The 14,195-nt window shown below is 34.0% G+C and overlaps 3 protein-coding genes across 3 annotated transcripts; 2 read left to right on the forward strand and 1 right to left on the reverse strand.

Moving 5' to 3' along the window:
• The first annotated feature begins 1,084 nt into the window (after nt 1-1,084).
• LOC149897604 (uncharacterized) lies at nt 1,085-2,017 on the forward strand. Its single transcript, XM_090116528.1, has one exon. It carries the CDS (start codon nt 1,085-1,087, stop codon nt 2,015-2,017), a length of 933 nt encoding a protein of 310 aa, XP_089972654.1.
• A 2,128-nt stretch (nt 2,018-4,145) lies between these two features.
• LOC149897605 (uncharacterized) lies at nt 4,146-5,927 on the forward strand. The gene is made up of 3 exons (XM_090116327.1): nt 4,146-4,446; nt 4,593-4,850; nt 5,268-5,927. Exons 1-3 carry the CDS (start codon nt 4,426-4,428, stop codon nt 5,676-5,678), a joined length of 690 nt encoding a protein of 229 aa, XP_089972453.1. The 5' UTR covers nt 4,146-4,425; the 3' UTR covers nt 5,679-5,927.
• Nucleotides 5,928-6,662: 735 nt separating this feature from the next.
• On the reverse strand, nt 6,663-11,720 carry LOC149897606 (uncharacterized). The gene has a single exon (XM_090116131.1). It carries the CDS (start codon nt 11,204-11,206, stop codon nt 9,689-9,691), a length of 1,518 nt encoding a protein of 505 aa, XP_089972257.1. The 5' UTR covers nt 11,207-11,720; the 3' UTR covers nt 6,663-9,688.
• Between the last annotated feature and the right edge of the window lie 2,475 nt (nt 11,721-14,195).

Raw genomic sequence — 14,195 nt, forward strand, 5'->3', positions numbered from 1 at the left:
TGCATTGTTTACATGAACTTAGAATATTTTCAATGTTTATATTGACTTAGTTTTTTGTTCGTTGTATTGAATAGATAGACACTTGTAAAATTTTGTAAAGGTATTTACCACTTATAATATTTTAGAGTTGAGGAGACAGTTTACACATTTGAGTTAGCTTTGTTTTATGCAATCTAAACATTAAGTTAAATTTATTTACTTAAGTTTTAGAGTATAAGGTATATTATTATTGTTGTTGTGAAGTCTCTAAAATATTATAATGGAAGTATTTAATAGAATTCAAGAAAATAGTAAAGAGCTTATCTCTAAGAATAAAGTAAATTTTAAAAAATTCCCTAAGGAAAGAATTACTGTTTCGTATGTTGAAACTCGTTTAGAATATTTAGAAAATCAGTGGCAATCATTTCGCGATACTCATCGCCAAATAATTAGCGAGATTTCTAAGAGGGAGTTAGACTCTTCTAGTTATATTAAAAATTCTATATATATTGAGACCGAAGAACTATATATAGATTACAAAACTGAATTGAAAGATGCTTTGATTGAATTAAATGGAAATAGCCGGTCCGTGGTAAAGTCAAGTAAGTCAAGTGAGTCAAGAGAGTATCAAGAAAAATCTGTCATAAAATTACCTGTGAACAATTATACTTTGACGGATAGTATTGAGTCTGGTCAGTCTTATGTAGCGAAGTGTCCGTATTGTAAGGAGGCAATTCATAAATTATATAAATGTAAGGAGTTTGCGAAGTCGGACTATGATGTGAGACATAAATTTGTACAAAATAGTCGCTTATGTTTTAATTGTTTTGGTAGCAGCCACTCCGTATTTTCCTGTCGCCAATCCACCAGATGCAAGGTTTGTAAGCGTAAACATCATCCATTGCTTCATCCCGAAGAATCTAAAAATGTTGAGTCCCATCAAAAGAATGTGGTTGTCTCTTCAGCCACCACATCTGAACGCGATGTTGTTACGTGTTACTCGAATGTCCGTAGTCAAGTTCTCTTGGCTACTGCAGTTGTGGAAGCGGAGTCAAATACAGGTAAGGCTAATTTTAATTTGCGATGCTTATTGGATCAAGGCTCAATGGTTTCTCTCATCACAGAATCCACGGTCCAGGCTCTTGGGCTAAAGAAAATTTCAAATAAGGTTTGTATTTCTGGAGTTGGAGTTCAGGAAGATTCTTTAGCATCAAGATTTATGGTAGAAGTAAAAATCAGATCAATTTATAATCCCAAGCTTACCATGGTCGTTCAAGCGCACGTTCTCGGTAAGTTTACATCTTTTCTTCCACCAAGGAGAGTCAATGTGCAATTGTGGCCAGAGCTTTCACATCTGCAGTTGGCTGATCCGAAATATGAAGTCCCAAACAAAATTGATATGTTGCTGGGTGCAGAGGTATATGCGCAGATACTTGAGGACGGTATGATAAAGGGTACCCCTGGATGTCCGTTAGCACAGAAAACGCATTTAGGGTGGATATTATCTGGGCACATTCAATCAGAAATGTTAGATTCTGGAACGCACCAACAACCGAGAGTGATCGTCAGCATGCACGCTGGATGCAATGAAGATGAATTACTAAAAAAGTTTTGGGAAATAGAATCAGAGCCATGTTTGGCAAGCAATAAAATAATGACAATCGAAGAAAGGGCGTGTGAAGATATTTTTGAGAAGACAATTAAGAGAGACAGGGAGGGAAGATATATTCTTGACTTACCTTTCCGCCCCGAAGTAAAGCATGAGTCTGGAGATACACGAAGTGTAGGTGCTTCTAAGGAGTTGCGGAATTTGTTTGCAAAAAAAAGAAAATTCCAATTAGCGTCTTTGGCGGTTAACACAAAGGATGATCCAGAATTTTTGGAAGCATTGGTCCCAGGAGTGTCTTACCCAATTTTTTCCGAAGGTAATGTCCCCGGCATCAGGGTAGGAGACGTGGTCTTAGGGAAGACAATTTGCCTCCTGCGAAATGGATGTACGGAGTGGTGGTGGACTTACCCCCGGGTAAGGATAAGGTGACACGTGTTGTCACGTTGAGATATAGGGGTTCTCACATACAGAGACCGACTTCGAAACTATGTTGCCCGTTAGAGAAACATCAATGTAAAAAAGAAAAATATAAATGTATGTATATCATGTTAACCGTAACTCGTAAGTAAGGAGTAGTTATTAGTTTAAGGAGATGTATTTGCTTTATGTATTGCTGTATCTTTTGCACAGTTGTATTTTTTGTATTGTGAAGGACTATTCGTCCTTGGCGGGCGGTATGTCTAAACCGTTGGTTTAATAGAATAAGTTTTAGTATTGTTTAGTTCCATCATTCGATAAAAGATGACGCTAGTTGTAGAAGCTGTGTTTTTAAATCGCGCTTATGTTATTTTTTTGTAACTAGATATAAGCAAAATGATGTTGTATTGGAAATATACGGTCAGAGCGTTTTTGTGTGTTTTATTTCCGCCTCTGACCTAGTGTGTACTAGGAATGGGTCGTCGACGCATTTTTCATCAACGAGACTAGACCGTTAAATGTCGTTCATCAACTAGTCGATCAACTAGTTAAAATCTTCGACTAGTCGATGTGTAAACTGAAAAGAATTGACACGGTCGACCGACGCGCGACGGTATTGGTAATCGAACGTTCGTTACCTTGAACTGAGGTTCTACACTATACAGTATACATGTAAAATTCCACATTCTTACCACAAAGTTCTTACGAATTATACATTTTCAAAGAATTCAATGTCAGGGTTGTCTCTAGTAAAGAAAAAGTCAGAGCTGTTTTTTAACAATTATATATATTTATCAACTATCTATTAACAAGTTTTTGTTTATGTTTTAACTTGTCATTTTAAGTCGTTAGTTATAGTCGATATTTTAACATTATTCAATATATTATTATAGGTAGGTAATCCTTATGATATTATGTAATAAATTAACTGAATAAAAAAAATATCTTAGATTTTTAAGACAATTCAATAATATCAAATTAATACAAATGTATCTCCTTTTTTTTTCAATATTTCGAGCATTGATCATAGTAATCTCATTAAAAGTCAAACGGAATTAACGGTAAAAATATTGAACTATCAACTCGCGACGCAAGTTGGTAGTTGATACAAACGTGTCGACTGACGAGCCGTCTACGACGAGTCGTTTAGCCGTCTACGGTGGACTATTATACGGCCACGTCGCGTCCGCGACGGTTAACTCTTCGACGCGTCGAAGAGTTAACCGTCGCGGACGCGTTGACGAGCGTTTCGACTCTTTTGTTTAGTCGTTGAATTCAACTAGTCCGTTGATGAACGATGGACTAGTCGAATCGTTGAGTGTACATAGACGGTTAATTTAACTAGTCCGTTGATTCAACGCCCATGCCTAGTGTGTACTACATTGCTGGTGGTACACTATGTTTAATTCAAGTAAGAACATAAATAAAAAAATATAAACCTATTTTGATTTCATTCCTTAATAAATGAACCAGCGCTTTACATACTTCAGGTACAATTTCTGATATAAGCTTTGGTGATATTTTAAATAGGAAGTGCAGGCTATGAGAATAGCTGTCTCCTGATGTCAGAAACCGTAATGTTATGGCTAAACGAATTCTTGCTGGTTTTGATGGTCTAATTGGCTTTGGAAATAATTGGAGAAACTTTCTGAAGTAAATATTCAAAGTCCACTGTTGACATTCGAGTAAATTTCTTAAATTCACCACTGGGTTCAGAATGTTATTCTGATAACTGCTTCTCCATATCTATCCATATATATCCATGTCTGAAATGAAACATAAGCAATCTAATCTAATCATAAAATAAAAGTCAATTTAATTCAGAAATTCACTAAAACCAGCAAACATACCTTGATCGGTTACGATGTATTTCAGTCATCCACCATCTTCTTTTTTTCCAACGCTTTCTAGTAACTTTCTTGTTTTGGACGTCTTACGGCCGCTTTCAATATTCGATCGTGAATCTTAGATTTCTATTGATCCAGATTTTATCCGATCCGTCGATTGATGTTGAATCTGCATTTCAATAAGCCGATCTCGTCTCCAAATCCATTAGAAAAAAGGGATTGGTCATAAATTTGCGCCCTCCTTAACGTTTTGTTTTACGCATTTGCAGTAAAAGAACATCAGTAATTGTTAATGAGTAAAATGGTGTTTGCTTTCTTATAGCTAATCTATTTTATGTATAATCACAAGAAATTGCATACACAGTAATAATAATAATTGATTGCAAAGTTGCAGCGGTAAAGTACTATAACGTTAACGTTAGATTAGTAACATACGTTTTGTTGAAGAGGAACGGAACGTCAGTCAATCGCAAACGTCAGTCAGTCAGTTTGACATTGGCAAAATTAACTTAAATTATATTATTATAGTCTCAAGTTTGTTTGTTCCTTGGAAAGAAGAAAGTTAAATAAAAAATGGAGTCAGAGGCAGAAACTGTAAGTAAATAATTATACTAAATATACGTGCAATAAACATTCACGTCCACAAATGTATAATTTTCTATGTAAAAGATAAACGCGTGGCGCGGTATTTCGCGCCATTTCGTACAAAACTTACTAAGTTTTATTTTATTTGTTTGTAGAGTAAAACTAAACCTCTTTCGAAGGAAGAGACGAAAGGGCTGCTCTCCTTAATTGAGGGGAGCAAGATATTGTATAACAAGAAGACCAATGCCACCAGTAATAAAATGAAGATAGAAGAATGGACACGGATTGCAGGGGTCTTCAATGCAAATATAGGCACCTGTCGCCGTACACCACAACAACTGCGTCTTAAGTGGGAAAACTTGAAAAAGAATTCGCGAAAGCGCATTGGTCTCATGCGGATGGAACGGATAAAGGTAAATTAAGTTTAAAATAGATAAACCCTAAAAATACAAAACTTGGACTAGCCTTGCCTGCTTGTTAGTCTAATAACTAGACTAGTGGTTGTAAGCGACTGCTGAGCATGAGGTATTAGTCAGTATTTTCAGGTTGGGCAGTGTTTTTAAGTTTTAACATTAGGAATTTCTCAGTAGCTGCCCGGAGTCTGGATATGTGCCCGGTAGATGGCAATAGGCTTGCCTTAAAACATAACTGGCAAAATGTGGGTGTGCCAGGGTGTGCTACCGCTGCTCAACCTGTTGGGGAATACAGGGCATGATGTTATGTTATATTTTACTTATAGTTAAGTAGGTACTGTAAATGGTAGTCCAGAACATGTTGATGAGGAATTTTTTTAAATATATAATTAATGATTATGTCAAATTATGTTCCAGACTGGAGGTGGGCCACCAGGGTACTTTCCTCTAGATGAGATCCTGGACAGGGTAGCAGCATTACTGGGCAGCACTGGAGAGGGTCTCACAGTGAGGTTTGGTGGTGATGCTGAGCCCCAACTTATTGGTGATAGTGATGGTGATGGGAGTGTTGGGACAGCTTATATTGTGCCAGCTGATCATCCAATGCTATTGATTGACACTCCATTGCCTGTGGAAAATCCTACGCCGTCCATGGATTATACATCTGTGTCCATGGGCAATGAAGTGCCAGCCAATGGCATTGGGGATGAGTTGGTGTCGCTGGGTACGCCCAATATCCATTCCATTGAAAAAAGGAATTTCAAAACTAGTGGTAATATCCTATTACATAATAATAATGTGATACTTTGCATGTTTGTTACACAATAATGCTTTATTGGCTCAACCAATATGGATAAAATTTTGGCACACAGGTAGACTATGACCTGGAACATATATGTTAGGTACCTACATGAAGATTGTGAAGATGAATAAACATTAAAGTTTGTGAGGATGGATATTTGATACTTTTCCATGCAAAAACTACTAAAAGAATTTTGATGAAATTTTAAACATTATGTTTTCCTATATTTAATGCATTTTTGTTTTACAGGTGGTGTTAAGCGGAAGCTACTGAAGCCAGACAACAGGTGTCAAGCTCGAAACAAGGCATTGGCAGAGTATTATAACATTAAAAAACAAATGTTAGAAACTAAAATGAGAGAGAAGAATGAAACTTTATTATTACAGAATAAAAACTTAACGCTAGTAAATGAAAAATTAGAGTTAGAAAATGAAAAATTAAAATTAGAAATAAGGAAGCTGAAGGGTGAGGATTTTTAAAATTATATAATTTCGTGTAAATATATTTTATGTAGGTATGTAACTAAATAAACTATTTTGAAAAATTAATGTTTTATTGAAATTATCATTGTTTAATAATTTGAAGCTAATAAAAGGTATGATAATAAAGACAAAATGTTAATGATAAAAATCTAATCAAAGGAATTTACAAATTATCTCAAGACAGACTATTCATATTTTTGTAAAATAAATAGGTAGGTAATAAGTTTTAAAAATAATTAGAAATCAGTCCTTGTCTATTTCTGATATCATTTTCAATACTGTCCGAATTCTCTGATATCACAGTAGTTTCATTATCGTCTGGCATTTCTACTTCAGGGGGTACTTCTTCAATGTTATAATTTCTGCAGATATTGTGAAGAACAGCTGTAGCAATTATAACTGTTTGTATAGGTATATTAAGAAGAGCTGGAACGTCAACAAACTCAAACTCAAACATTTATTTATTCAATTAGACTTCTTCCAGAAGCACTTTTGAATCGTCATTACATTCTTTAAATTTACCACCGATTCGGAAAGCAGTATCTATGGAGAAGAACCGGCAAGAAACTCCATAGTTGCTCTTTTAAAGTCATGTCCATATACAATATAATTTTACATTACATGTTACTTACATCTAACTACATAATATTATATATTATCATAATATGCCAAAGAACTGTCCTGTTATTCTTACGCGACAACCCTCCATGGATTTTCATCTTCCATATATTCCTTAATGCTGTAGTAGGCTCTCTGAACTAATACATTTTTTAAATAAGTTTTAAATTTAACACTACTAAACTCTTTAATACTATGAGGAATTCTATTGTAAAAACGTATACCTTGGCCCATAAATGAATTTTTAACTTTAGCTAACCTATAAAATGGCATTTCAATTTTATTTTTATTCCTTGTGCCATAACAGTGTCTATCTCCTACTTTTGTGTGTAAGTCCGCGTTTTTGTGTACATGTAAAACATTATTAAATATATACTGTGATGGTACAGTGAGGATACCAATATTCTTAAAGAGATCTCTTAGTGAGTCCCGAGCACGTAAATTATATATAGAGCGTATGGCTCTTTTCTGTAATATAAATATAGTTTCTATATCTGCAGCCCTGCCCCATAGTAGAATTCCATAGGACATAATGCTATGAAAGTAACTAAAATAAACCAATCTAGCCGTATCTTCATCGGTGAGATGCCTTATTCTTCGAACTGCATATGCAGCTGAGCTGAGCTTAGCAGCGGTGGTGGCAACATGGGTCCCCCATTGTAGCTTCTCATCTAGTGTCAAACCAAGAAAAACAGTAGACTCGACAGGGTATAATACCTCCCCGTTTAAAATGATATCCCTTTTGACCTTTTTTACATTTGGAAGGATAAACTCTACACAATTTGTTTTTTTTGCATTCAATAATAAATTATTAGCATTAAACCAATTAGATATGCGTAAAAGAGCAGAGTTTACTTCGTCAACATTTGTGTCATATCTATCCACATTAAATATTAATGAGGTATCATCTGCAAACAGTACTATTTCACACATATCCTGCAAATAATAAGGTAGGTCATTAATATACACTAAGAACAAAAACGGTCCTAAGATAGATCCCTGCGGAACACCAATGTTAATCGGCGCACCGCAAGATTTCTCTCCATTAACAACAACGGTCTGTACCCTGTTCTGAAGATATGAAGCTATGAGGTCCTGAGATAAACCTTTGATACCATAAAAATTTAGTTTCCGTAATAGAGTGGAATGTTCTACACAGTCGAAAGCCTTAGAAAGGTCGCAGAATATCCCCAAAGCATTCTTTGAATTTTCCCATGCTTTATATATATGTGACAAAAGAGCTATTCCAGCATCAGTGGTAGAGCGCCCCCTTGTAAAACCAAACTGTTTGGCGTGCAGTAAACCATTTGAAACAAAATGACTACATAATTGGTTTAAAATCAATTTCTCGAAGACTTTGCTCAAAGTTGGTAAAATAGAAATAGGCCTATAGTTATTACAGTCTTCTTGGTCACCGCTTTTGAATAAAGGAATAACTTTACTAAACTTTAATAAATCAGGGAATATACCACAGTCACAACATTGATTAAATATAAACGCTAAATGGTTGGCAATGTTTTCTATAATATTATTTACTAAATTCACAGACATTCCCCAGAGATCACATGTTTTTTTTAAGTTTAATGTTTTAAAAGTTTTAACAATTTCATCTGCAGTCACATGTCGCAATTCAAATAATACATTACACTCCGCAACATGGTCCCTCAAATAGGACTCCGCAAGCACTGATGATGAATTTAATTTTTTAGTAATACTAACAGGGACACTACTAAAGAAATCTTCAAAAGCAAGCGCAACATCAGCACTTTTGTCAATTACCCTGCCAGCATTTACAAGTTTTATGGTACTATTTGTCCGGCTTTTGCCCATTTCACCATTAATAATTGTCCAAACAGTTTTAACTTTGTTATCAGAGTTGCGTATTTTATCTCTGACATATAGACACTTGGCAGTGAAACAAACTTTTTTAAAAGTTTTTGAATAATTTCTAACATAATTATGGAATGACAAGTCTTTGTTATATTGCTTCATGCCATATAACTCATATAGAATGTTCCTGCATCTGTGTATACTAGGTGTTGCCCATTGACTAAATGGTAAATCCTTGGTGATACTTAAAGATTTAACTTTAAATATTTTTTTAAACTCATTATGAACTAAATTAAAAAGATTTGTAAACATTTCACAAGGATTATTATAAAAGGATTGATCATTCAGGTTAGGCAGTTTATTATTAATATTATCTCTAAATTTATCAATGCCTTTTTTAGTTATAGGCCTAACATTAATTCTTTTAAACTTAGGTATGCAATCCCATTCCAAAACTACTTTCTGGCCACAGTGATCTGAAGTCAGTATATTGAGGATATTTTTTTCTAGACAGTTGCAATCACAGTATATATTATCAATACAAGTTGCAGAAGTAGGTGTAATTCGTGTGGGTTCATCAAAAACTTTATACAGATTAAATGAGTGAAACAAATTAACTATTCGTGTTGCCGTCTGTGTGTGTGAAAGTAAATCAATATTAAAATCACCACATACTATTACCTTCTTTTTACTCCTGCCTAAACGCTTTAATGTTTCTTCCATGACTGTCTCAAACATATTATAGTCACTGGAAGGAGGTCTGTATACGCAAACAATAATATAACGCTCAAGCTCAACACAGGACAGTTCAATGGTGCGTTCTACAGAAAGACTTACAATGTCAGTTCGTTCTTTGCATTTAACACTATTGTGAACAAAAATAAGAGAACCTCCATGAATAGCATGTGCCCTATAGTATATACTTTTTAATTTATAATTATCAATATTTAATAACAACTGACATTGTTTAAGCCAATGTTCTGTTACACAAAATATTTTTATACTATTATGATTTAAAAATAATTCTATTTCTAATAATTTGCTAGCCAAGCCTTGAATATTTTGATGTACAATGGAAAAAGGCTGCTTAGCTGTTGTCTTACATACTAGTTTAAATCTAGCTTAGGGCTAGTTTGTCCGTCAACACTTAACCTCGGTTGATGTATATAATTACTACTACATAAAATTATAGTAGATCGATGGTCTGATACCAAACATGTACCAGACTGGTTAATAATTTTATATGCTATTAACATAGCAAGTTCTCTCTTATATCTAAATGGCAGATACACTGTATTCCTTGTCAAGCAAAAAGATTTTGTACATGAATTTATGTCAAAATATATAAATGCATCACTATGATGATTTGTTAAATTATATAATTTTAAGTTAATGTTATAGATAAATCTATATTGATTTTGTGTCAAACCAGGCAAATATGGTAATGTACACAACATAAATTTGCATTTTGTCTCACTACAAATTTTCAACATTTTTTGAAATCCTATATCAATGTCATGTTTTTTTAGATTAAGACTATCTCCATATAATATAACAACAATGCTATTTTCATTAAAACTAAAATTATCTAATGAATTCATGATATATGTAAATGAACTATTAGGAGTACAAAAATTAGTTACTTTATGCCCTAAGTTGTTAAGCAAAGCGCCAAATCCCTGACCAATGTTATCCGACAACACAATAATTTCCTGCATGGAAAGATGTTTTGTTTTACTAGATGAAATTGTTGCCGTGGATGGAATACTATGCATGTCAGTGCAGTCAATGGGCTTATGGGGCGACGGTTGCTCCTTGTCACTTATGGAACACTTACATACATAGTTATTGGTTAGAGACTCGAAACGATCCATATTTTCATTGCTTAACTTTATAAGGTAATCTGCCTCTTTTATGTGCTCATTGATTTGTAACTGGGCAGCAGAATATTTTTGGTTGAGGTCATGTAATATATCATTTAATGAGTCTATTTTCTCCTTTAGTTCAGTAGTTTCCACTTCATATATCATTTTATAATGTTCTAAGTCCCTATGATATCTATCTAACTCTTTCACAAGGCTTTTATTTTTAGTTTGCAATTGTGCTACATTTCTTAATGAAAATCTATTTTTAATTACTGATTTTGTGTGCTTAATAAACCTACTTAATTTGAGATATTTTTTTAATTTGTTATGTGAATTTAACTTGATTTTTTTATTGTTTTCAAAGCCACTTAACTGTCCACATTCAACCAGTTCACCATAAAGACTGTTGGATGAATTGCATAGCCGCTTGGAGTTATCCTCTTGAACCTCCATTAAACTGCATTCCAGTTCAACGATACGACTGAGAGCATTCTCGTGGTCATTGGAACACTGTTGGAAGCTATCAACAATGTCTTGGAGGGCTGTGCACTTGTTTTGGCTGTCCATATATTGAGTGTGGAGTTCAGCTAGCTCGGCCTTCAAACTTGTGTTCTTTTTTATTATTTTCTGGATTTCAAGTTCATGTTCCTCTCTCTCCAGCAAGAGTTGTTCACACAGGGATTGTGAAGCCTTTAAGTCCTGTAGTGTGGCCTTAAGTTTGTTTTCCATATCTTTGGCCACTGCCTTGCGGGTCAGCATGTTGTAATTTTAGTTGCTGAAACAGGTGAAATAGATGTTAAAAAATTTTTATTTATGATGCAATTTTAATAAAATTTACTTGTGTTAGATAGATAGTGAATAGATAAAAAGTAGTTTTTTAGTAGAAATGAAGTATATTTTGTCTGGAGCTATTAGTTTTTGTCCTCTAAATTGCTTCCAACTTGTCAAGCAAAGTGAGACGATAACTATGCGCTCATGTATTTATTGTGACGTTACTCATAAAATATGAGCAGTGTTATTAGTTAAAATGAATGCGAATGTTGTGTATAGTGTTAAATATAGTAGATATATTAGAACTAGTACTCCCCTGGTTTATCGAAGAAATTCGAATTTGAATTTCCGTTGGCTCGTTGACATCCACGTTATACAAAACGTTGCTTCAGTCACATAAATGCGTACTTCACATTAATTAATACACATACGTTGATAATATAGTTAACTAATACTAAATATTACTGTTTTTACCACTAATTATTGAATTTATTATATTTTATTGAATTTTAAACTAAGAGCTGATGTTCACTCAGCTGTTGACATCTGTCAACACATTTACACATTGCACATGTTAGGCCGGGAGATACTGACACAAAATTTCGGGTCATTTGTAACAGGATGGCGGTCTAGAGGGGTCTTAGTACGCAATGACAAAAAGAAAAATGATGGTCAGAACGCTGGTACCGGCGGACTAGTCGCGTGGGCGTTAGTTACACTCGTCGGATAAATAGCGAAAGTCCAACGATTTGTAACACAAAAATTTTAGAATTTACCGATAGCCCTTAAAAAAGATGTAGGCGGTAGTGTCATGCCATACTTTGACGATGTGACTTACAGTCCGCCATACCGACGTGAATGCGTTGATTTAAAAAAAACAATTCAACCATTTGTACCGGGCTAACTTTTGCACAGGTAACCATCGTCGTGCAGCCATTTACTAAAATCGCCATGCCATACTTTTCGGACGATTCCAAATGGTCGCCATACCGCGGAAAATCTGCAAATTTTTGAATTTTTTTTTCTCGCCAAACGATTTGTACCACCCTACATTTTTTTTTCAACAACTCCTGAATGATTATAAATAGAAGTGTGATAATGCCATACCTGTGGGAGGTGTCGAATGTGTATAAGATTGTATTGTAATTGATTTCTAATTTTTTTTGATTCTTATTGTAAGATTTTATTCGTAGTTTGAACGATTTGTAGCAGTATGGCACTAATTTTTCCCTCTATTAAAAGTATGGCAAATATAATTATGGTCACGTTGCATAATATACTTTCCAAAAATGCCGTACTGGTACAAATCGCCAATTCTTTTCATTTTTTTTTTACGTCTTGGCTTAAGTCTTACAATCATCCGCCCCATGTTTGCATTCTGCGATATTTTTTTCTAGGTAGAATTGTATACAAACAAACAGAATATAATGATCCCATACTGTAAAAAATTATTTTACGTATTGTACAGTCGTATTTTTGAAACGTGACGAATAAATTAATTTTTCAAGTATGGCAGCACTTTTTCCCCCTACTAGAAGTATGGCAAATATAATAATGGTCACATTTTATCAAATACTCTCCAAAAATCCAAATGCAATACTGGTACAAATTGTTTGGCGAAAAAAAATTTTTTTTTGCAGATTTTCGGCGGTATAGTGGCCATTTGGAATCGTCCGAAAAGTATGGCATGGCGATTTTCGTAAATGTCTGCACGGTGATGATTACCTGTGCAAAAGTTAGCCTGGTACAAATGGTTGAATTGTTTTTTTTTTTTAATGAACGCATCGCGTCGGTATGGGGGGGCTGTAAGTTACACCGGAAAAGTATGGCATGACACTACCGCCTACATCTTTTTTATGGGCTATGGGTAAATTCTAAAATTTTTGTGTTACAAATCGTTTGACTTTCGCTATTTATCCGACGAGTTCGACTAACGCCCACGCGACTAGTCCGCCTATACCAGCGTTCTGACCATTATTTTTCTTTTAGTCATTGCGTAATAAGACCTCTGTAGAACCGCCATTCTGTTACAAATGACCCGAAATTTTGTGTCAGTATCTCCCGGCCTATGTATGTGTCATATTTTGCAATTGTTTATAAATACAGGGTGATGTAATTGGTGTAGTACGAATATCTAAAAATCTATGAAGAATTTTGTGATACAGTAAATGGAAGAATTATAGACTATTTTACAGTATTTAATAAAATCATTTAATTTTTTGTTCATTTTCATTAGAGATGTCAATTTTTCTCACCAAGGTGGAAATTTGGATGATAAGGATCTTACACATACTACATCCTACTACTATTTTTTTTAGGTCTTTATAAATTTATATTGATAAGGATCTTGTTAGAAAAATATAAATTTTAAAATATAAATTTGCCATTGCCAAAAAAGCTCATTATCACACTGTTTGTATGCATTTTCTGAGTAAATTTACTATGGTAATGTATATTATATTTTAGACCATTAGAAAGTAGATATTTCAACGAACAAAAAGCCCCCAAACTTTTTGTAAAAAGCTGATATTTCGACGTCAGAATTTTCGATTGAAAATTAGGTTGTTTTTTTGGTATTAAGTTGAAATAAGGCGAAAAAATAAATATTTTCAATCAAATAAATTACAGTGTATTTGAGACACAATAAGGTAACTTTTCACCAAATATAGTAGAAAAAAAAATTTTTTTTGAAAAAGAAATAAAAAACCAATAACTTGGTTTTTTTAATATTTCACCTAAATTTTGAGGTTATGTGAAAAAATTGTTAATACAAAAGTACAACTTTTGTACTTTTTATTACCTACAACTTTGCCATTGAACTTTTTTCCATAGGACTTGTAGTTTTGTTGGAAATCAAGAGAAACCATTTTTTAGCCTTAAAAGCTCCCCCCCTCCCACTTCCCGAACTCGAATTGTCTGTAATTTATTTTTCCTTTAATTTTTATCACATTCTCCTCCTTTTCTAATGGGTTTCATC

Source organism: Colias eurytheme, chromosome 25 (assembly GCF_061535395.1).
Source record: "Colias eurytheme isolate Ceu_HAF_F1 chromosome 25, ilColEury1 Martin Lab GWU primary, whole genome shotgun sequence".
Classification (NCBI taxonomy): domain Eukaryota; kingdom Metazoa; phylum Arthropoda; class Insecta; order Lepidoptera; family Pieridae; genus Colias; species Colias eurytheme.